Source organism: Columba livia, chromosome 18 (genome assembly GCF_036013475.1).
Source record: "Columba livia isolate bColLiv1 breed racing homer chromosome 18, bColLiv1.pat.W.v2, whole genome shotgun sequence".
Lineage (NCBI taxonomy): Eukaryota > Metazoa > Chordata > Aves > Columbiformes > Columbidae > Columba > Columba livia.
Window position 1 is genome coordinate 6,512,016 of NC_088619.1, and position 23,455 is coordinate 6,535,470.

Genomic DNA, 23,455 nt, shown 5'->3' on the forward strand with positions numbered 1-23,455 from the left:
CCCGGAGGGTGCTGGGCACTGAACAGGCTCCCCAGGGAGGTGTCACGGCCCCAAGCCTGACAGTGTTCAGGAAACATTTGGACAATGCCCTCAGACACTTGGTGTGAATTTTGGGGTTGTCCTGTGCAGGGACAGGAGTTGGACTCTCTGATCCTTGCAGGTCCCTTGCAACTCAGGACGATCTATGACTTTCTATCCGCTGAACCCCGTCAGTGAGAGGAGAAACGAGGGGTTTGTGGTCAAAGCGCTGCTCAGGACGGCTGAGGAAAGGGCAGATGTCCACACCGGAGTGACCTCTACCGCCCTTGAGGCTGCCTGTGACCCTATGAGGGGAACATGGGGAGCCCCGCCCGACGCTCGCCCGGCTTCCCGCTCCCCACACCGCGCATGCGCCTTCTATCTCCCCCCTCCCCCCCCCCCCCGCCGGCCAGCGCGCAGGCGCAGGAGCAGCGCGGGGCGAACGCGCCCGCACCCCCCCTCCCGCCTCCCCGCTGCGGTATTACGCATGCGCGAAGCCCGGCCGGTTGCCAAGCCCCGCCCACGCCCTGTCACTACTAACAACAGGCGGCGGCGGCTCTGTGCCTGCTCCCCGCCGGAACCGGCGCTGCCCCGCGCCGGCATGAGGCCAGAGCCTGGCCGGCCGTCGTGACGGGAGGCGGTAAGAGTCCCGCGCGGTGCCTGCTCCGGCTTTCCCCTGCCCGCCGCTTTTCTCTGCCCCACACACCCCCCGCCGCCCCCTCCCCTCAGCCCCGCCGCTGCTGCCCCTCCAGGCGAGTTCCCTGCTCACCGTCGGTTCCCCTCAGCGCTAGCGGCCTCCGCGGGGAGCGCTCCCCGTGAGGTGGTGGTGGGGCGGGGGGTACCGGCCCTCGGGCGGGTCACGGCGGCGCAGCGGCCGCTGGGCTCCAGTGTCCCCCGGGGTGGGCGGCCCTGCCCGGGTGCCTCCGGGGGCAGCGCGGGGCTGTCACAGGTGTCCCGGCTCCTCCCGGAGTGTCCGCCGGCTCCCGGCGCTTCCCCGGAGCGTCCCCGGGCTGGCCCGACCTGGCCGGGAAGGGGCTCGGCGGGGCGACCGGTGGAGCGAAACGTTGACTTTATTTGTTGTGTAACTCTTTTTGTCCAAAGATTAGTAAGAGTTTGTGGCTTTTTTTTTCTTCTTGCAGCTGATTCAGATGGGTTTTTTTTTTTAATAAAACGTAGGGTAGTCATGGGTAAATTCCTCTCTTGAATAGGATGTCGGGTGAACTTTCTTGTGACTCTTGAATTTATTGTTGGCAGCTTCTCGTGTCTGCGGTGCCCATCTGCCGTGCTCCGTGGCTGGAGTTGATAACGCTTTCCAGAATCACTGTGAATAATGTGAGAACACATTTAAAAAAAAGAAAAAAGAGGGAGAAACCGAACTTATTGTAATAAAACCATTTTTCACTAAAATGAGTCTGGCAAGCAGCCCATGGTGTCATCGGCAAGTGCTGCTGCCAGGATTTTTTCAATAAACGTAATTGCATTCACGAGAGTTGGGGTCAAACACTTCGCTGTGGAAAGCAGATACAAAGCCATTGAAATAGCTCCTGTCTGTTTTTCTAGTATTTGTTTTGATGTGTTTGGGTTTTTTTGGTGATGGTTTTGTTTCATTTTTCTGGCTTTATGCTGGAATGTCTGCATTTTCTTCACGTTTTTCTCCCCATCTCTTTTAAGTTTTTCTCTCAAAGGTCTTAATTTGATTTAGAAATTATAAAGACATACGTTATATCAGTGTGCTGTAGTGATCCATTTTTTATCTATCTTTCTGAAAACAAGGATTTTTAATACTTTGTATCTTTTTTTAACCTCCTTTTTTTTTTGTTATTTTTCTTTTGTTTTTTGTTTTATTATACCAGTCCCAATTCAGCTTTAGCTATAAGTGAAGCAGCCTGCTTATGGTGCTTGGGGCCTGAGCGATGCTTTTCTGCCTTTAGCTGGTATGTGTCAATGTTTGGTTCACGGCAGCAGCACAGGAAGTCTCACCAGCCTGATGAAAGAGTCATGAAGTGTGTTGGCGATTTGTTACTAAAACTGGGCTGCAAAATGTGCTAATTTGGTGTCACCTTTTGAAGAAATGAGAAGTCACTTCTGACAAAAATATACTTAGCTTTGCAGGGCTTCATTGCATTCCTCCAAAAAAAAAAAATCAAGGAATTACGAAGGATTTCCTGTAGAATTGCTAGCATGGTATCACGCACAGAGTAATTGTAAAAGATTGAAAATGGCATCCTGCATCTGACAGATGGTTTTTAAAATTTCTTTTTCAGGTTTGAGTTGATCTTACAAACTGCAGCCATGGTGCAGAAGTATCAATCGCCTGTGCGGGTATATAAACACCCTTTTGAGTTAATTATGGCTGTAAGTATTAATTTTTGCTGTGATTTTCTTCCTTGATGCTCCATCCCTTGTATTGGTATGTTGTTACTGGGCTCCACTTGATAAGTACTTTAGAACATACAAATCTGAAACAATAAACAAAATAGGAGAAGTTTGTGTTTTGATGGCTTCTTCTCTACCCAGAGTATGTTTTTGCACAATGTGTTCTCTTTTTCTCCCAAAGATAGAATTAATAGATTTATTTTAAAGACAGAGCAAAAGCAGGCTCAAAGCATGCTTCCCAGTTAATTGTTGGGAGCAATCTATTCTAGCATGGGAGGGAGTTTCAAGCTCATTGATTAAAAAAATTGTTCTGGTTGCCTCTTCGTCAGTATAGAGTTTATAGGACTAGAGAGCACAGAGAAAGCCGTGAAAGCATGGAAAGGTCTGAACCAAAGAGGAGAAAGCATTCTGAGCATTGGTAATACTTTGGGGGATGAGGGTAGGGAAAAAAATTGTTATGGAGACCAGAGAGATGAAGAAAAGGTCTTTTGGGTGCATGGATGCTAATTTGTGTGCTCATGTTACACATGGTAAACAAACAAACAAATGAAAATCCTAATTAGGTTCCCACTTCCTCTCTCCCCTTCTCCTTCGATGTTAGAAAACAAAAAGGAAGTTGATATTTGACTTTTTAAGTATGTTCAGGCAAAACCACAGCTGTGTGGTTCTCATGAGTTACAGAGAGCAGTCAGGTCAGCTTCCACCTGATAAGAACAGTTAAAACTAAATAGTAATCTAAATAGTAATTGTTTTGTTTCACTTGCTGAAAATACTGTGTTTAATGGCTTCAGAGGAGAGTTTTAATAGTGTTCATAGTGTAAATATTTAGATAGTTGAGGTGGTTTGGAGTGCAGAGTTCCTTACAGAAGTGATCCTTCGCCAATCACAGGGCAAAAAGGATTAGATTCCTCGAAGGGGAATCCTTCAATTTCTTTTTATCTTATTCCTGACACTGCCTCGTGTACTACATATGTATGTCTTGCTCTTGCAAGCAACTCAAGGCAGAGAGTGGTTATTTTCATGAGTGGTAAAGAATCTGACTGATATGCTGAACGTCTTTTAGGACCTTACTACACTTACTGACAGCTGTGCTTCAGTAGATTTCTAATTTGAGTTTGTTCGTGAGATCAGCCAACAAAAAAGGGTTTATTGGGTGAAATTCTTTGCCTGCTTGCCGGACTGATGAGTCTTTGCTGTTGAATTGAAGGCAAACATTCTCTTTTAAGTTACTACTTTGAGGATATTTTGTGTTAAAATGCTGACATCAGGATTTTTCACAGTGCTTTATTGGGTGTAATTAGAAATGCTTCTGACTACTAACATTAACTCTGAGTTCCCAAACTGTTCTGTAGCTTGGGGGTAACATTTGAAGAATAATCTTTATTACATGAAACCTTTGTTCTCCTTTGGAAATAAAGAGGCCACGCTACATATGCAACTAGGAGAAAACAATAGCTGAAAAAAGAAGACCGTGAACTAAGAGGAGAGGAATGTTTATAAAAAGAAAGTCAGCTGAACAGGATGCTTTCCGAGACTAGAGGTTTAGATTAGCGATAATATGATTTATTTCATTTATGTCAGGGCAGTGAGTTATCACTGGAACTTGTACAGAATGTGGTCATGGGATGAACATCCTTCTCCTGCCATGTCGCTTCTGTTATGTTATTGTTTTTTAAAGTGTGTAAAGTTTCTGGTGGTTATCTATCAAAACTGGTCACGCATTTTCTGCAGTATGTAGAGGAATGCCTCCATGAGCCAAATTATTTAAATAATATATACAGTATACGATAGCTTCACGCCTTTTCTTACTGTTTTCCCTTGGCTGATGCGTAAGTTGATGAAATGTTTCTGGAAGGAGTAGTCCTGTCAAGTTTTATGCTCGTTAAAGTGAAAGTACTATGTTGCATTTTCTCAACAAGAAATGTGCTGTAGTGTTGTTTTAAATGTATCAGCAGCTGTTGTAAATGAGGAACACATCCTGGTGTATACCAAGCCTGAATTTAAGGCATCTAGCAAACAATTTTAACAATATGGGGTTTGTTTTATTTTCCTCTGTCCTTTTCTTTTGTATGTGCCCAGCCTTTGAGAGACTGTGTCCTCAAGTAGAGGTATAAACCCCCACACTGCACAGCTGCCAGTGAAAAGCCTCTTGAATAAACCCTTGGTTGATGCTGCAGCAGTGTTCTTTATGCTGAGTTGTCTAACAAAGATCACTGTTTCTAGCTTGAGTCTTGTTGTGTGGGATCCCATTTTTGTCCAAAGGTGCTGAGTACTTTTAAAAATTTTATTTGGAAAATCGTCCTCCGTTCCCTGAGAGTGTCATGGAACTGAAGAGGTAATTAATTGTTTAGAGTAATAATGAAGATCGCAAGTCTCAGCAAAGCCCATGTGCACTGTAATGATTTCCTGGATGACATATGTTCCAGCTACAAATTGGAACTCATTAAGCCAAACTAGTATTTAGCTTTCAGATGGAGCAATCAGCATAAAATTCTTCTTTTCCATAAACAACCGAGTGAATGCCACTTGCAGAATGGGTCATTTACACTACAGACTTCCTATTTGCCCACTTTGCCTTTCCTGGGTTTCAAAGAGGTACTTGAGGGAGAATCAAGTACAATCAGCATTCCATTCATGCTGTTCCAGCATGTTCTGAGATAACTTTGCTCCATCTCTGAAGGGTGAGTGCAACTATATTAAGACAAAAAACTGGATTTAATTCCACTTTGATCTAAACCAAGATTGACAAGACAAGTGTTTTGCAGATAATTATGAAGATTTTTAAAATAGATGCAGTGAAAACTTTTTCTTACTAAGTTGAATTGGTGTTGAAAAGAGGCTTCTCTCTTATGCTTCTCCACTGAAATCTAAAAATCATCGATTGAATCCTGATGTGTCTTTGTGACAAAATACTTAAGGCACAATCACTTATCTCAATCTGCAGGAGAACTGGTGAAGTACTGTTGTAGGTAACAAGCTGGGAGATCTATCGCTGTGTGCTTCTTGTGTCCCTTTATCATTAAAGTCAAGCTACATAAAATCTAATACAGGTAGTTCTCCTGAAGATTTCCTTTTACTGGTGAATTGTGTGGTTCCAGATAATATCTAAGTTGCTTTGAAAACACTGAGAACAGCATGCAAATCTTTTAACAAAACAATCTCCTGCGCTTGAAAAGATTCAAGGATCATAGCTAGAAATTATAACATTGTAGTCTAACGTGCTTAACACGGGCAATATGATTTCACTCAATGGTTGCCAGTGCTGACATGATGACTTTTGGCTGCTCTCTGGCATATCTGTCATAATCAACTTATTGAAAATTCTCTGTGTGTGTGTATATATATTAAAAAACCCCACACACTGAAAACAACTTGCACAGCTGTTCATAAGGCTGAATTGAATCTCGCCCTGTTTTTCCTCCTGTTCATGTTGGAAGTTTATGTAATGCTGGGAGCAGCTGAAGTGTGGAAAAATGACTGTTTACTTAAACTTGTCAAGTTACTAAGGTTAAATATATTGGAGAAAAACTGAGAAGCTGCCTTTATAAAACTTTTAAGCTAATATCAAAAATTGAATCTACAATCTTTAAAGAGGTTTACATTTAAAGTAACATAGGGACTTGCTGAATAAGTAGTTCTTAATGTTAAAAGGCAGTTAAGAACTTGAATCTTTAAGCTTTCTTAATGCACATGAGGCTAAAATTAACTTTGTAGATTCATAGCTCATTTTCTGTCTGACATGCATTAGATAATTCCCCTTGAGTTTGATTTCCTAAGCAAATTTTAATAATGAATAATCAGCTAATAGGGCATTCCAAAGGATGGAATTTATGCAAATGGAAAATAAGATTTATTTTTTTTTGAAAGAACCACATTGAATTGAACCATTGACCTGTGTTTTAGCTTCTGGAAGCTCTGTGGAAAACGTATTGCACTTCAGCCAGTTTAGAAAATGTCCTATTTACAGCCACAAATTACTTGGTTTCAGTAATAAATATGAATAGTATCACAAGTGAACATGGCAGGTGTGCATTAAACCTGGCCTGTTATGTTTAGTCAAACTAACAAAGATTTTTAAAACTTGTGGCTTTGTGAAAATGAAGATTTTCAAATCTGCCTGTGATGGGAGACAGATTTTCAAAAGTATTTTGCAGGATTTTAATTTCTAAAATAGCATTTCCACTTTGTTAAAAGTTCCTGGCGTTTATCAGCTTCCACTGGTGCCAAACAATGGACAGAAGTCTGTAGGTAAAGTAGCCATTGATAGCAGGAGCTTCCAGTTGTGGAAATAGGACATTTGATTTTTACTTTAAAATCAAAATAGCAATTAATCTTGCACTGCCTTGAGGCTGGAAACCACTTCCTTCCAAACTACATATTCTCATCAAAACACTTTAAAAAAAAAACCCTGGTCTCATGCTTTTCCTTTGTTCTGATAGAATATCTAAAGTATCTAAAGCATGAATCTTTCTTCATAAGTATGATGTGTAGTGCCCTTTTGATTGTATTGTAATTTTGATGGTTTATTGCTTTGGGGCAACAGGCTGGCTGACTTTCTTTGGCTTTATAGATCTGAGAAGAAGAGTGTTTAAGGTAAATATTCCTGTAATTTAGGGATACTTTGAATCATGAAAGCAATAAGATTGTAGATGGCATAAATACATTTCAATGCTAGAGTAGATTAGAGGAAAAAATATGTTGTTGTTTTGCTGTGTTTTTTGTTTTCAGATTGACAAATCAAAGTATAATCCCTTGATCTAGGTTGTAATGAGTTTCCTGATAAGGCAGTACATCATCTTTTCATTTTAAAGGTTATTACTTTAAAATGTCATTTTAAAAAGTAACTATGTATCAAGTAAAGAGCCACACCTGCTCATAAATCCACACCATTTCCATTCCTTCTAGTCTCATTTTCCTTTTCTTGGAAAAAATGCATTCCACACATCATGTGGAGAGGTGCTGAGAGGCCAGTGAGAAAAAGGAAGCTGTTTTCCAAGTGTATTTGAAAGCACAAAGTAGGCTTTACATGCATAGAGAAGTAATTTATTCCCCCGATGTGGGTGAACCTTCTTGAGGATTTGTCTTGGGTAGTTAAAGCCCAGGGAACAGAACAAACTGAGTGTTTGCCTGAAACTGCTCAGCGGTTTTCCCTTCTGTTCTATGACCCCCAGACTCTCATCTATGTCGCTTCCTGTATTTGTTGAAAATTCAGGTTTATTTACTGTTGGAAGTGCGTTAGTAAAGCTGTGGTGGCACAGTGCCTCCTATGGACTGTCTTATTTTTGAATAAGTGTCTGCAGTTAATCTGCTGGTTTACGTTGTTGATGGACTGTTGTGTTACCAAGAACAAATGAATTTTTGGCCACTTGTTTGGAATGAGAGATGGTTAACAAATGTGAAAGTTAAGTTGAGCATTAGGGAAAAATACTGACTTAGCAGCCTGCTTACTCTGCAATTTATGTGTTATTTCATGGTGTGCTTAGATATTTCCGTGGCTAGCTGTTTCCTATTTTTTGTGGGCAAACACATGACCTAACTGTAGCTGACAGCTGCAGTTCTCTTATTCACCAAATGCTTTCAGTCAATTTTTTTAACAAGTCTTTTACACTTTAAAAGCTAGACCACCACTACTTCCAAACTCTGAAGGGTGTCAACAGAAGAAAAATATGTATCAAAACATGTTCTTGTTGCTTTGTTCTGAAAGCACTCCAAGCTTTTCCACCCTTTGCAGGTATTTTAGCTCTGAGACTGGTGCAAAGTGCTGCTCTGGGATCTGCTCATCAGCTGAGTGATGTTGCCTTTGCGTTAAAAATCTCAAAGTTAAAACATGTGGGAACCCGGCAGAAAGGAAGTGGTTACCACGTTCCATAGAGTCCTAGACACCCCGATACTGCACTTACCATCTGGAAAAGGTATAGCCTCATGCTCGTAATTTAATGAGTGGTTACCCATTAAGGAGGATGTGTAAAAACCTTCAAAACCTCATGGGAAAGAGATATAGTTTCTTTTTTTTGTTAATTCTTAAAGATGTGTCCAATGAGGAGCCAGGGGTTTCTTAGAGATCAGAGACAGCAGCAGACGTAGGTGTTTCTGTGCGTTATAGCCAGTGACGTGCACCTCCAGCATGAGCAATCTGTTTCCTGTTCCTGGGGAGCTCTTTCTGCTGCTTTACAGCAGAATATTTCAGCTGCTCTGCTTTTGGGAAGCAAACACACCATGGAAGAGTGAGCAGAAGGAGAGCCTGAGGGATTGGGAGCAGCCCCTGAGGCCTCTCTGTAAAGCAGATTCAATCAGAGTCCAGACTTTGGAACATAGAATTGAGGGGTATTCATTGTGATATCTGTAACCAAGATTGGTTTTGCTTTGCCCTTGGTTTGAATTCAATCTGTTTCTCGAAGGAGGGCAGTGATGTGATCTTAAAACTGTTGTGTTCTGAATATAGAGTGAATCTTCTGATAATTTGCAAGGAAATTTGTTAATTAACTCAAGATAAAATTAATTAAAGTGTAGTCTTTAATGGTCTATTTTTTCACAAACAAATTTGTCTTCAGTTTTTTCCTGTAGCTTAAAATTACTGTGTATGTATTCTAAGTGAAAAACTAGGCTGCTAAGCTGAATTGTTAACTCTTTTTATCTTATTTTTATGATACGGTTGGGTTGGGTTAGCAGCTCAGGTAAAACTTAAATAGAGCCTGTTACAGGTAATTTAATAACTTGGCTTTGTCCCAGTCGATTTGCACACAGCTTGTTTCACTTGTAATCAGTCAGTGATGTTTGAGTCACGCCACGAGCTCGTGCTGGTGGAAGATGAGGTGGCGACGTGGCTGGAAGGGCTGGCTGGCACCTGCGGGGCTCCACTGCGGCGTGGGGCAGCGTGGCCAAAAGAGTATAGCGAGCAACGAGACACCAACATTTGAGATCAGGTCCCAAGGTCTTGGCTTTTCTCTGCGTTCCTTCTGCTCAAGCAATTCTGATTTCAGCCTGGTCCACAGAGGTTTTCAGCTCGTGTGCTCTCTCTTCTGAGGGTCAGAGAAACATAACCGAATATGTGGTTTCTCATTAAAGCGAAGTCAGTGTTCCAGCTTGCTCCTGTTGCTTTCTTGCAAAGACATGTTCATCAGCAAGACAGTTTAGGGAGGTAGGCTGGTCAAAAGCTATCTTGGAAAAAAAGAAAAATAAATAAATCGTCAACCTGATTTCCTCGCCAGGCTCGTTGCAGGCTGATGAGCACCCTGCAGGAGCAGGTCCCTGTCCCCTCTGCACTGTGTGCTGATGGCAGCCGGCCACAACAAAGAGCAAGTCAGGGCATCTGTCAGTACAGGTTGCACTGTAAGAGCCCTTGATTCCATGGGGAATTAGGAATCTGCAGTTTGAAATTGCTGAAGCCCGTTGCTGTAACACTAAGTGAAGAGGCTGTGAGAAACTTGATTCAGTGCTCTTCAGGCCTGGTGTTATTTAGCAGTGCAAAGTACTTGGAAATTGTGCTTAGTGGCTTGGAGTTGTGGATTCTGTAAGTTGCTTTGACATAAAAGGGATTCTGTCCTTACCTTAGAAAAACAAACAAAAAAAACCCCTTTTAGATGATCTAATGGGGTGACGTGAGAGCTGACTGATTGGCTTTCTTGCTTTGTATTCCTGTATGAAACCTCAGATTTGAACATTTTCTGTCTTGAATTCCTCTTCAGTTTTGCTTTGTGATAGTTGGGTTTGAGGACTGCGTATCAGTAAATTTGAAATTAAAAATATCACAGGTCTGTTGGAACCCAACAGCTTTAACTCTGGTGACAGCAGAGGGATCGTGGGAGGGAGCAAAGAGAAGTTACCGTTTTGTATTAAAAAGGAATTTTTACTTAAACTGCTTTAATTCTTAATTAAAATGTTTGGGTTCTCTTAAATTAGCATTTCAAGACTTTGTCGTGGTCAGATTTATGATATTAAATCTCTAAATTTGTGCGGTTATTACGTTTTGGATTACTTGTTGGATAACTATATCTGTTTTCATTCTGACATTATTTATATTCTCAAAATTTGACTATAGATGCTTTTTGGAATATATGCAGATCAATCTGTGTAACTGTTGAAAACTACATTGCAAACCTGTTAACATTTCAGCCTCCCTGTGACTGATAACTATCTGCCTGCTGCTGCTGCAATATTGTATGATATTGCTTTGAAAATAACAGATCTCGTTTTATGAAAATGAATATTTCTCTGGTGATAGGGTGGCAGTGTGCCATTAATGTTTGTTTATGCCACAACAGGAGGGGAACAGCTCATTTCCTGATGAGAACACTTCCTTTCTCCAGTGCATTGTCTCCTCATCTAGTGTGAAATGTGAATCCCATCGACATTAAGTCCAGTTCAGGAACATTAGTCAGCAGAATCCTTTCCAGAGGACATTTTTCTGGCTATATCATTCAGTGTGTAAATTATACTACTTAATTTAGAAAACTCTTTCTTTGGTGTGTAATTCATTGGCCTGTGGATAAATACTTCATTACTGAATTCATGGCTCTATGAAGTTACTTATTTCCATTGAAGTGTTTCATGGTCTGCGTGGTGCAGCCATTGATGTTATAATGAACAGGATTTAAAGCACTTTCACTTCAACTCATTTGTTCTGTACTGACTAAAGTGATTCTTTTTGTTTGTTTGCCTACCTTTGCTGTAAAGATGGGAAACAACAAATAACTGTCTATAGTCTATGATTTTAATGGCTTTTTAGAAAAAAAAAAAAAAAATCAAAGTAGTCTTGACTGGATGGATGATGGCAGAGCGGTGGATGTGGTCTACCTTGACTCCAGTAAGGCATTTGACACAGTCTCCCACAGCATCCTTACAGTTAAACTGAGGGAGTGTGGTCTGGATGACCAGATAGTGAGGTGGACTGTGAACTGGCTGAAGGGAAGAAGCCAGAGAGTCGTGGTCAATGGTGCAGAGTCCAGTTGGAGGCCTGTATCTAGTGCAGTGCCTCAGGGGTCAGTACTGGGGCCGGTATTATTCAATATATTCATCAATGATTTGGATGAGGGAATAGAGTGCACTAGCAGCAATTTTGCTGATGACACCAAGCTGGGAGGAGTGGCTGACACTGGAAGCTGTGCTGCCGTCTAGAGACCTGGACAGGCTGGAGAGTTGGGCAGGGAAAAATTTAATGAAATATAACAATGGCAAGTGTAGAGTCTTGAATCTGGGCAGGAACAAGCCCAGGTTCCAGTCTAAGTTGGGGAATGACCTAATAGAGAGCAGTGTAGGGGAAGGGGACCTGGGGGTCCTGGTGGACAGCAGGATGACCATGAGCCAGCACTGGGCCCTTGTGGCCACGAAGGCCAATGGCATCCTGGAGTGTATTAGAAGCAGGGGTGGTTAGTTCTTCCATCCTGCAGTGATGTGTCGTGACAGCCCTTCTGGACCAGAATGTGCCCATTGTCTACAATAGCACCGTATGTGCTTGCTCTCTTGTGCCTGCCCAATTCCTTTCTGGAGCCAAGTGAACTCTATTGTGACACCCTCCAGGAGGAGTCTGTGCTTCATGCTATGCTCTGTCAAGAGGTGTATCCTTCATCTAGAGCCTGGCTCCTGCTCGCTCAGCTTCACACCACCTGCTCCTTGTGTTGGAGGAGGCAGTAAAACCCTACTCACGTCCTTCGTGCTGCTTACCCTCTTAGATCTGTGAGATATCTCCCTCAGTTTTTAACTTATTCTTTTTCATGGTGATAAGTCTTAGTCTATTTGATAGTATGATTCCATATGAGGAACCACTGTTGTTGTGTACTGTTAATCTTTCACCATAATCTTCTAAGCTTTTTGAGGCATCCCCTGGTACATCAGACATGTAATATTAAGATTTTTAAAATGTTAAGGTTTTTTAAATACTACATATAACTTCCTAGCTTAAGATGTAAATTGTCTGCAAGCTCTAGACTCTGTCATGCCCTATGATAACATTCCATTGACGTTAGCAAATGGTCAAGATTTAATTGATGTACTTAAAGAATTTTAGTTGGTTTGCTTAATAGAGCACAGCTGCTTTCTACCTGGAAGCTGGTATTTTGCTGGTCCAAAAGCCAAACCAAGACCTTTACGATTGAGCTGTGCTACTTATCTTAAATTCTGCCCTTTTGTACTGATTATCCTCTTGGTAGGGTGAAATCACTCTTGCAGTGCTTAGAGAGCAGTTGCCTCTGGGCCAAATTAAAACCTGGTGGGTGCAGTTTGAGGCAATGAAGTCAAACCTGTTTCTCTGAACCTTCTTGCTGGTGGGGGGGTTGATTTGGATGGAGATCAGGAGACTTTGTTCTTTGTGGTAGTACAGGTCTTTAACCTTTCAGACAATGGTTTAATGAGGAATTCTGAGCCTATGCTGAAGCAATGCTGTAGTCGTTCTTTCCTCCTTCACTCATAATTAGGTTTTTGTATATACACTAACATATTCCAGATGTTAAACATCTTTTAACAGACCTTATTGAAAGTGTATGTGATCCTAAGACCAAAAAAGTGATGAATACCAATTGTAGGACTCATAAAAGTGAGACTTAAGCATGGCACAATAGAGAAGTAAGGAGTATTTGACTGTTCCAAAAATAGATCCTCAGTGGACACACTAGGATTGCAGCTGAATTTTAAAGTAAAACTGACTGCAGAGGAACCAGACATGCACTTTTAACTGGAAAGGAATGGGGAAGATAAGTACCTAATTCTGCTTTAAGTGTGACAGTGTCCTGTGCGTTTCTGACATGCTCCTTAGCAATGCAGAACATAGTTGTCATTGTTCAGCTGCTGCAAGACAAGTAATGGTTATTTACAAGCAATAGTAAGATAAGTTTAATGTTTTACAGTCATTTTGATATGTGTATCTTTATAATTTCAAAGACGGCTTTGTTCCTCTGTTGTATAAAGGTTTATGGTTTGCCATTTTTGCAGAGAGCTAGGAAGTGCGTGAGAATAGCTCACATTCACAGGTAATCACGTCGGTCTCCAAGCATTTATGCTTTCACTGGCCTGTTGCCAGTCTTTCCTGTGATGCTCTTCTGGAAGTCAGTTTCTTCTCCATAGTACTTTAACCCTCGGCCAAACCAGTCATGTCCTGTGCAACTGGGGTCAGAAGCAAGGTTTCCCATCCTAGAAACAACTAAAGTTGATTCTAATTGCAGCGCGTGTTCTGTCAAACAAAGTAATGTGCTCAGAGCTGTGTGGCTTCTGGGCCAGAACTGATTTCTATCTGCCTTGCTTGGAACGGGGGCAGAGTAAACACTCATTTTCTCTGTAGAGTAGTTTTGCACATGCATTTAATATAAAGAAAATTAAAGTGAAATTGCAAGTCAATGTGCTATTGCTGTTCTCTCCACTAAGTCAGCTAAGCTCTGTGTATACCGAAGGACAGCTTATAGCAGCACAGCTAAAGGCTGTCCTTGATGTTCTACCTTAACCTAGCCCAATGTCAGTTGCTTCTTTTCTAACCAGCAATTTGACATTGGTCTCCCAGTCACAAGCCAGCCTAACCTGAGTGATCAGGCTTTCCCAGCTTACTCCAAAGGAAAGGAAGATTAGAATCGTTTTATTTATATTCAGGATGTTTGCGTTTCTGTCCTTAATCTTTTTTCTTGAGGAAGGAGTGGTACTTGCCCAATGTCTCTATTCTAGCTCCTCATTCTAGAGGTTCATGTTTCAAGATTGTGCAGAGGCTGCAGTTGAAGTAGCCTCGCTCACACTTTAGCAGAGTAGCACTCTCTTGGCATCTTTTGGGCTCTCTGGACTTCCTGAAGGAAGGAAAAGAATTAATGATACTCTTATGAGTGTCTGGGAGGCAAGCAGGTGTAATTCTTAAACTCTTACACTGGCCATTTGCCATTTTATATGGTAAAAGATTGCATCTCTGCATGTAGCAGAATGGTTCTTACGTGGTTAAGAGCCAGTCCCCTTCCAGTTTCCTTACATGCAGCTGTGTGCAACAGTCAGGCCACTATAATTTTACTATTAAAGTTTCTCTATGTGGCCACTCTTCTGAAATGAAAATGTACAGCTGTTGAATATTGTCCATGCAGGAAGGGTACGCTGATCTGTATAGAAAGAACCTATGTGGGTGGCTTGTCTGGTGACATCCCTCATGAAAACAGGGGTTTCTGTGTCTGCTATTTCTTCTGGTGCAAGAAAGCAGAGACTCTTTGTTTGGCCTGGTAAATTGGTTACCACAGTTGCATAACTCAACAGTGAACTACCAGTGAAATTCTACTTATCTGGAAGATTGCTTCATAGCCTGCTTTGAATCTCCTGCTTTATTTATAAGGTCTAAATAATTTTAATGAAATATTAAAATATTAAAGTAGCTTTATTCATGCTTGAAAGCTCTGGGTGCCAAAGCTGAGATTCGCTAGCTCTGTAACCTACACATTTATGCTCCAGTACAGAGGAAGTTTTGCCTCAGACCTTCCTGTCCCCCAGTAGCTCCTTGCTCCTGCTTTTTGCCTCCTATCCTCTACCTTGCAGTCTTAAGCAAATACACTATGCTTTTTTTAATATAACACGAATTTGTCAAGAATGCTTTATGAATATGTATCATGAAGTATTTCCTTGGGTAAGCTTCACGTTTTACTGATATTTAATTGTAGGTGCTGTCTAGATGGAGCATCCTTTCCATAAGCTGCCTGTGACATCCTTTTGATTTCTGGTTTGTATGCTAGTAGAAAAATGAGCACTTCCTTGGTTCACAAATACTTCACAGAGAATGTAAACTAAAACTCTGAAATGTTTGTAAACTTCTTAAATTACTACAAGAGAATTGATTTTATTTTTTTTTCTGAAATTGTTACTGTCTTCTTGAGGCTGGCTTTGATGTCTTCTGTAACTTAATAGCAGTAGAAGATTACTTCTAAATCCTGTTAATGAAAGTGATAACTAGCATGTGTATCAAAGTTTTGGAGTATGGCACAGATGCTGTGATGAGATCTGTCCAGTTTCAGTGACTGCTTTTACAAATGATTTGGATGCATAACGAGCAGTGTGCTTGGGAAGTTTTTGGACAGCTCTGTAGCGTATTTGTGAGTGCACTACACCTCATGGGGACTCGGAGTGAGCCTGCAGGGTAGTTATTAGGGCTGTTTAAAATGCCAAGCTATGCATTTGGTCTGCATTTGAAATGTACTTAAAGCCAGTAGTGATCAACACTGTAACCATGGAAATGCTGCCTGAAATAAAGAGATGAACAGAAATGCTGGTGCTTGTGTGTTAGTGCTGTTGCATTCACTCAAAAGTGCTTTGTAGCAGTGTTAACACATGAACAAAGGTCCTGTTTGTCAGGAGTCCAGTGTTATGTGTGGTATGTTGTATAAGCAGCACTCTGAGAATACCGTTTAATTTATAATGCCATTTCAGTGGTGTTTCATGATTTTTGTATTTGATGGTGTGTATAAACTATTATGCCTGAAATGTAACATGAAGCTGTTCCTTTCACAGTGCAGAAGACTTCAAAGACATTAAATAGGTGTGAAGTAGCCTGGGCTGTGTCTGTAGAGCTGCATGGAGATAAGCATTGTAAGAGTTGATGCTTCTTGTTCTGTGTAATAGAACTTTGTTCCTTGTCAAAAACCACAGGGTCTCTGTTCTTCAAAGGTTGTTTTGCCCCCTGCCCTGTGTACATGTTTTGGGTGATCGGCAAGTGCCATTTGGAGGATGGTGATCCAGAAGGAAAAAAACATTTTCTATATTTTATGTTCTCCTGTAGAGTAATTTACTTGAGCTAAAGCACAAGAATAACTTCTGTGCAATTTCCTGACTCCATAGAGATTTTTAATTGATTGAATCAAAGCTCTTTGTACAACATTAGGAAGTTGCTATTGAATTTGAGTTTAGTCTGTGTGCTGGGTTATTTTGTAATGGTTGTAGGCAGTGTCCTTGTTGCTTTCAGACGCTTTGTGTTTCAGCAGTTCGCAGATGGATGTGAAGGTCAGAGGCTTTCTCGCTGTGTTTCTAGGATTTGAGCAGCAAATCGCTGTGCCTGCTTTGCATGTGGCAGGCCTGGTAACCTCTTTGGGAGAACAAATAGCTATTGTTTATTCTGTGGTGACATCCACAAGATTATTTTAGAGGGTTTCATTAGCTCTGTTCATACCATCTAGGAGTAGGGTACATTTGAAATGTGCAAGAAACATTACTAGATACTTAACCTCAAAGTACTATGGGCTTCTAACATAGCTAAATGTAAAAATGGGCAGAACAGTCTTGCTCTCTTCTTCATACAAAGTATTGAAGACAAAGGCTTTAGTTAAGCTAAGGAGTGAATTTAAATGTATTGGAATGAATCTCTTCTCCTCCCGTCCTCTTTCTGTGTGCATGCTTGTGAGGTATAAGTGGGTCATTCATAGCAGTGTAGGGTCTGAAATCCTTCTCAATGAAACCTGATTAAGTCAAGAGGACCCCTTTAAACAAGAACAAGCATCAAAAGAAGACAAGGAGGAGTATGGATTATGCTCTTCTGTACATCTAATACAATTTTTTCTTCCAGGCAGACCTCGAGTGACAGAGGAGCTGGCAGTGGCAAGAATTTAATGACTTGGGTGAATGCCAGGGAAAAGAAATGTTTCCTTGTCCACCTCTGCTTATAGTTGGTTTCACTTCCCTCAACTTCTGGTTTCCTGGAGAATTTCTCAGGAATTTCATTTCTGTTTCACAAAAGGAGAGTCAAGCTGAGAGAGCTCAACTGACTGGCTTTCAAATGCTTTTCTAGAGGCAAGGACACTGTAAACAAGTCCTCTTACCACTTCATACTCTAACAAGAGCAAGAGAAGCCCTGAACAGAATCATAGAATCGTTTTGTTTGGAAGAGACCCTCAAGATCAGAGTCTATCCATTAATAAGTGAATTAACTCATTAATTAAGGAAATGGTTTATGATGTGATCTTCAATGTTTGTAAGGTCGTATGTGCTGCTGAGAGCCTGGGTGGTTTAACACCTGTGGGTGTTTAAAGCACAGGGACTGCTTGAGACCTGTGAGCATCCAATAATATCTGTATGGTCATGGATGATTCACTGTGTTTAGTCTCTCTTGAATCAGTTGGGCCCTTCATCTTCTGAACAGAAGTGATGTAGACCTGGGCTATAAATTTGCACACCGCTGCACTGTGCTGTTGTAAATACAGCATTATAAGAATCTCAGTATCGTGCTGCGCTAATTTCTTGAACCACTGACAATTTTTCTTTCCCAGGTACTCTACCTGAAAGCTCTGTTCACCACATTGGAGAACATATGAGATAGAAGCAAGCTTGAAAAACTCTTGTTGAGAAATTAATTAGCCTTCAGTGAGAATTCATTAACAGAATCTGCGCAGAGTAGATTCCTGCTAGTACTTGTCTCATTTGTATAATATTGTGTATTTGTGTGGTCTATAGTTAAAAAACAACAACAACAACAAAAACCTGAAAAGGCATTGTAGTTCAAAGATTTGATGCACAATTATATAGAACTTTAACAGCCCCCTTTATGAAAATCTTAGATTAACTCCATTTTGAGACTTTAAAGCTGGGGTGCATTTCTGCACAGTAGAAGCAATTGGGCCTTTTTGGGTAATTACTTGGGGAATGCTTTGTTTTGGTGGACTGGATGTGAACAGTGCAGGCACTGCTTGTTCCCCGAGCTTTGAGCTTACACTCTAAATATGCTGATGATCATTTAATCAGAAGTCCCAGGTCAATAATGCTTTGTACACTTGTGTAGTAAACAAGAACTTTTTAGCCTCTAAAATGAAGCAGAATGCTTGTCTTACTGATATTGACTTGTCCTATTGATTTTTCTGTGTAACTTACAGAAGGGTTATTTTATCTTGAATATGCTTAATAGTCATCATTAACACTGAAGAGGCCAAACTGCATCTTGTACTAGGGAATGAAGGGTGAAGACAGTATATCCAGTTCCTGAGTGACTTGTGCAACAGTGGGGTGAGATGGTTTTGAACAGAGGACAGTGAGGGACAGGGTAAAAAGACCAGGATGCAGTTACCACTGTGATGGGGAGAAAGGAGAGTTGTGCAGTTTTTTTGCCTATAGCTCAGCGGAGGGGGCTACTCACATTTGCCAGGTGAACGTCAATGAGATCTCGTTTGAAGAGATTCATCGGAATATGTCCCACCATGGTGCAGCTGTCCCCTCAGAGCCATCTGCGCGGCTGTCGGATTGAATGTTCTGCCAGTTCTTCTCTGCTATTCACACTCTTCTCAAGTATAGCTCAGTTTATCAAGGCTGAATTTTCCTCTCATCAGTGAAATTCTGCTCTTCACAGAGTGGAAGAGATTTTTCCTGTTCCAAAATTAATGTATTAAAATGAAGGCATATTGGAATATGGGGCATTGGGATTTGGTTTCTTTTTTAAACAAGACAAAATGGAACACAACTGTCCTTTTTAATGAATGCTCACTGCCTGCTTAATTTGATTCTTAAAATCTTTGAAGTAGCTCTCATTGAGGTGAAGGATTATCATTTTAAATTCAGATAAAGGGCTTCCAAAGTATTTCCTCATGTGTTTTCTCATTGCTTAAATCCAATTCAGTGATAAGTCGTTATGCAAACATTGTTTGATCTTGCTGCGATAGCCAGCAGGTCAACAATTGGTCAATCTTGCTGGAAAAGCTTTGGAGGAACATATTGTGTTCTAGTTCTAATTTGATATTTTTTAAAAACACTCATTTAGTAGAAATTGCGATGGGAGGCTTAAGGTCTCATTTTTCTCTTGTAAAATAAAGTCATAGTGTTTTCTACATTGTTAAGAAAAGTAGTAGAGGGAAGGTCTCTTGTGTCTAATATCCACTTTTACAAATACCAGCTGTGCAGAGGGTCGTCATCCCAATACCTTGCAAATCTGATTAGTCATATCTTGGTGGCATAGACTGTATAAAGTATAAACAAATTAAAAAATAAGATTGGTTAAACTACCTCATATTTGTCAAGGGCCAGAAATGTGCATATAGAAATTTTGTTGTTTCAGATGATATACAGCCATTCATTCACAGGTCTGAATCTGCCTCTTTCATGCTGGGTGGGTTGTCTTTAGTCCCCATAAGCCTCATTTGTAGTCTTGTGTAACTAAAGCCTTCTTGGTCTTTTCTGCAAAGAGAGACTTCTTAGTACTGAGTCACTGCCAAGCAGCCTTTGTTTCCCAGCAATAAGAAAATAACTTCTCTCTTTGTAAATGAGAACATTTAATGAAGTGAAAACACAGTGGAGAAAAAAAGAAGTCCGCTTAAGGCTGCTTTGAACAAGGGTTGCTGTGGAGAGCTGTGCTGGTGCGGGGAGTTGACTGCAAAAAAGCCAAGTTCAGCTGTGCAGCTTGTGTGGTGGCCGGGGTTTGACTTGTAGTAGTGAGGGTTTCCTTTTAGAAAATTTGTCTTTCCAGAAGTGGCTTCACACAAGTGCTCCTTTCCAAAGAGCTGACTACCTCTATATTAAAGATGTTTTTTGCTTCCCAAGCTGCAGTCAAGTCCGCTTCCCCCTTCCTGGTGCCTGGGAATGCCACCTTACCAAAATACCCTCTTTCTAAAGCTTTTGGAGGTACATCCATTCTAACCATCAGCTTTCTTCCACACACAGACCCTGAGCTGATTGCTAACACATGAGCTAACCATAGAATCATTCTATGATTCTAACACATGAACTAACATCCATAAAGTACACTGGCACTGAGATACGCACTTTATAGAAATATGATAATTTGTAATCATATATATGTAGTATAAAGAGATTGGTAAAGAAATATGAATGCAGTTATGGGGGATGAGAAGGTTATTTGCTGATTTGGGAGAGATAATCCAGAATTGTTTCTTTCCCAATGCAGCTGCCAAGAATTTGAAACCTCTTGGTTGACCTCCCTTGTGTCAATGTTTTTTCTATTGATCTACAGTGCCCTAATGCAGGGAGAGGAGGGGGGGATGTAGAGATAATTAGGAATGATCCAGCTGCTGGAATGCAGCCTGTCAAGCCAGGGTAGCATCCCGCTCGACTGACCCTCCTTGTTTCTTGTGTGCTTATGAATAATTCAGAAATTCCCCACAGGAAAGTGTGGTGACAGTTGGTGTGCACTTGCAGATTAGTACGGAAACAGGGCAGGTGTTGCAGGCAAAAAATAAAGTTTGGATGTGGCACACACAAAATTCGGCGGACTAGGTTTGATTGCCAGAATGAATCTCTCGAGGTGCCCTTGGAGAGTATTGTGCTACTCTTAGAAGGTTACTGTTCTAGCAGTTTTGAGCGGAAAATGTCAAAGAGAAGTAAAACATCTTAACAGCTTGTTCCATCCAATTAAGCTATTAAGAAGGCACTCAATATGCTTCATTTTTCTGAAGGGTGACTAAAATTTCTATGTATTTCACCAGAAGTTCTATTTGAAGGATTCAGCTGCTATAAGAATAACAGCACAGTGTAAGATTGCAAGCTCTTTGTCTCAGTTTTTACCAGCAAGACAGGTGGCCCTCAGGACAACTGGCCTCTGAAGGTGGTTGACAGAGATAGGAAGCCAAATAGCCCCCTTGTATTCCAGGAGGAAATAGTTGGTGACTTCTTGAGTCATCTGAATCCTCACAAGTTTATGGGACCAGATGAGATCCATCCTAGGGGGTGAGGGAGCTAGCAGAAGAGCTCGCCAAGCCGTTCTCCATCATCTTCCAACAGTCCTGGCTCACTGGGGAGGTCCCATATGATTGGAAATTGGCAAATGTTACCCCAATCCACAAAAAGGGCTGCAAAGCTGACCCTGGCAACTTGTGTGATTCTGTCAAATCTTTTTTCTTCCTGTAAGCATTGGAGTTAGTTTTGAGTCACCTGATTGCAATACTGAACAGTCCCTGTCCTTTAAGGCATGAGACTGGGAATAATTAATCTGACCAGAGAAGCCAAGTAATTTATTTGTGTAAATGACTGACTTCCTCTACTGAGGACTGAGCACATGCTTATTATCAAAGTATTTTAATAGCCCTAGGCATAGTTTGAGAAGGAAAAAGCCAGAGCAGAGTCTTTTGGCCCTTCTGAAAATTGGTTTGGGGTTGTACCTAAATGCTCTTCTGAAGGTGATATTTTGAAAGGATCCCATTATTGCTGATATTAGAATCCCAAAATCTCAGGGCAGTGGCAGCATGTGTAATTCCCTTGGGTATGAAAAATGACTGCAATGGGTTTAAAATAGTCTCACTTTTGAATTGCTTTCATGTCTTTAAACACAGCTGAAACACTAGCAAAGATAAAAGTGAAGTCAATCCTGTTATTTTGACTCTACTCTGAGCATGAGTTGCTAAGGGAAGCAGTTGGAAAAGAAGCCTTAATACAGTGCTATTTTGGTTGAAATTATGCTTGTCAGTGTTCTTACTGTTAACATGTATTAAGAAAGCAAAGGGTTTATATAATGAGTCCATTAAATTTGAAGTTCAAGCTGCTTCACCATACTGTGTTTTTCTTGATGCCTAGTGCCAGCTTCTGATATATCAGAGTACACAAATGTTCCAGAGGCTGGTGGTAAATTGTGCAAGTACTTTATTAGAGAATGACAGAATTGCAGGCGTTGAATCAGTCTTTTCAAAGGTCTCTACACAGATGTCTCTCTTAGCCGAAGAGATGTTGCGACTTTTCATGTCAAGGCCAGCACCAGTCGTGGAGGTTTTGAGGACGAACATGCCTGTGCTTTTTACTTGTGTTACATGTCGGAATATCCACACACCATATTTTTCAAATGTGACGAAGAAAATGATAAAATTTAGTCTTGCAACATCATCCTTACATGCTGTTAGTCCTATGGCAACAGCACTTCACTCTTACATTGAGTCCATCAGGATGTACTGCAGCTTTTGAGGCAATAATTATTTTGTGATTGTATCTATTCAGTAAAATTGGAATCTTGAGACAAAGGTGTGTAATGTCTAAAGATTTTATTTGTAAAGAGACACTGATCCTACAGGAAAAATGTGTAGCTTTTAATAATATGCTCTCCTCGATCAAACTGCTAAAGGAATATTGGATAATGCAGTTCAGTTATTTCCTGGCTGCAAAGCTGGACTTGAGACAAAATTTCTGGTTCAAAACACCTCAATAACACAGCACAATCCATTCAGTTCTATTGTTAGAAAAGAAAAAGCTATGTTTGATCTTTCTTTAATCTTGTCATGCTCTTCAGAAAGCTCCAGTCTTGACGATGCGTGATGATTTGACTCGTGTCTCTCATTGTGTTGTACCGCAAATGACAGGTTTTCTTGCTGGGCTGTGTCGATCCGTGGTGAAGCGAGACCTTTGTGTCCTGTGCTCTTGAGCAGATTTGCCTCCCTCCTCCGCAATGCGAAACGCAACTGTTTGCCACGTGTGGAAGAGACAGCTATGCTGAGATCACATTGAATGTTTTCACGTGGCTATGGTTTATTATAATCACTTTTGCTTCAAACAAGGCTGTGCTGAGAAATTATGCATTACAAGAATGTATTGGCAATGGTACATAAAGAAACAAAACCAGCCTAATTTAAGAGCCAAATAAAACTGACTGTGAACAGTTTTCAATGTTCTGCGTGCATGTTCTTTAGGAAGAAAGAATCCTGTGTCGCTGTTAATCTCTTTGAAACCTTCAAGTGCTTTGTTGCTGTAAGCACTGAGCTTGCCAGCTTTTGGCAAGATAATTATTTTGTTCTCTTCCACATCAAACACATTAAATTCAGACCTCCCATTCAGAACAACACATTCTTTTAGAGCATTTTTTTGCTAACAGTTCAAAAAAAAAAAAAAACCACTTCTGAGCAGGTAATGTTGTAATTTGCAAGTGTTCACAGGGCAAATGGGAAACATTTTGAGAACTAAGATGAGCAATACATCAATATGTGCAATGAAGGAGATTTGAAAAGGCTTGGTATAGAGGAGGCTAATCAGATGGGGAAAATTCATTGTGATTCAGAAGTAAAAATACTTCGAACATAGTGAGGAACAGATTACAGATATCTACTTCCCCTTCACTATAAAATATTGTAACATAAGGCTTCAAAATAAAATACTTGAAGCAATCTGAAAACCAAATACTTCTATACTTCTCAATTCTGCTTCTTCTGGAAGT

The 23,455-nt window shown here is 40.9% G+C and overlaps 1 protein-coding gene across 2 annotated transcripts in view; it reads left to right on the forward strand.

Annotated features, from left to right (window-relative positions):
- Nucleotides 1-526: 526 nt before the first annotated feature.
- Nucleotides 527-23,455, forward strand: part of SEC14L1 (SEC14 like lipid binding 1) — a 41,753-nt gene continuing 18,824 nt past the window's right edge. The window contains exons 1-2 of one of the 2 annotated variants that reach the window (XM_065034682.1): nucleotides 527-658; nucleotides 2,283-2,373. In XM_065034682.1, coding sequence (XP_064890754.1) covers nucleotides 2,311-2,373 — 63 coding nt within the window. In that variant the 5' untranslated portion in view covers nucleotides 527-658; nucleotides 2,283-2,310. Of the gene's footprint in view, nucleotides 659-1,312; nucleotides 1,351-2,282; nucleotides 2,374-23,455 lie in introns of those variants that run through there. The other variant, XM_065034681.1, reaches the window with a different exon arrangement.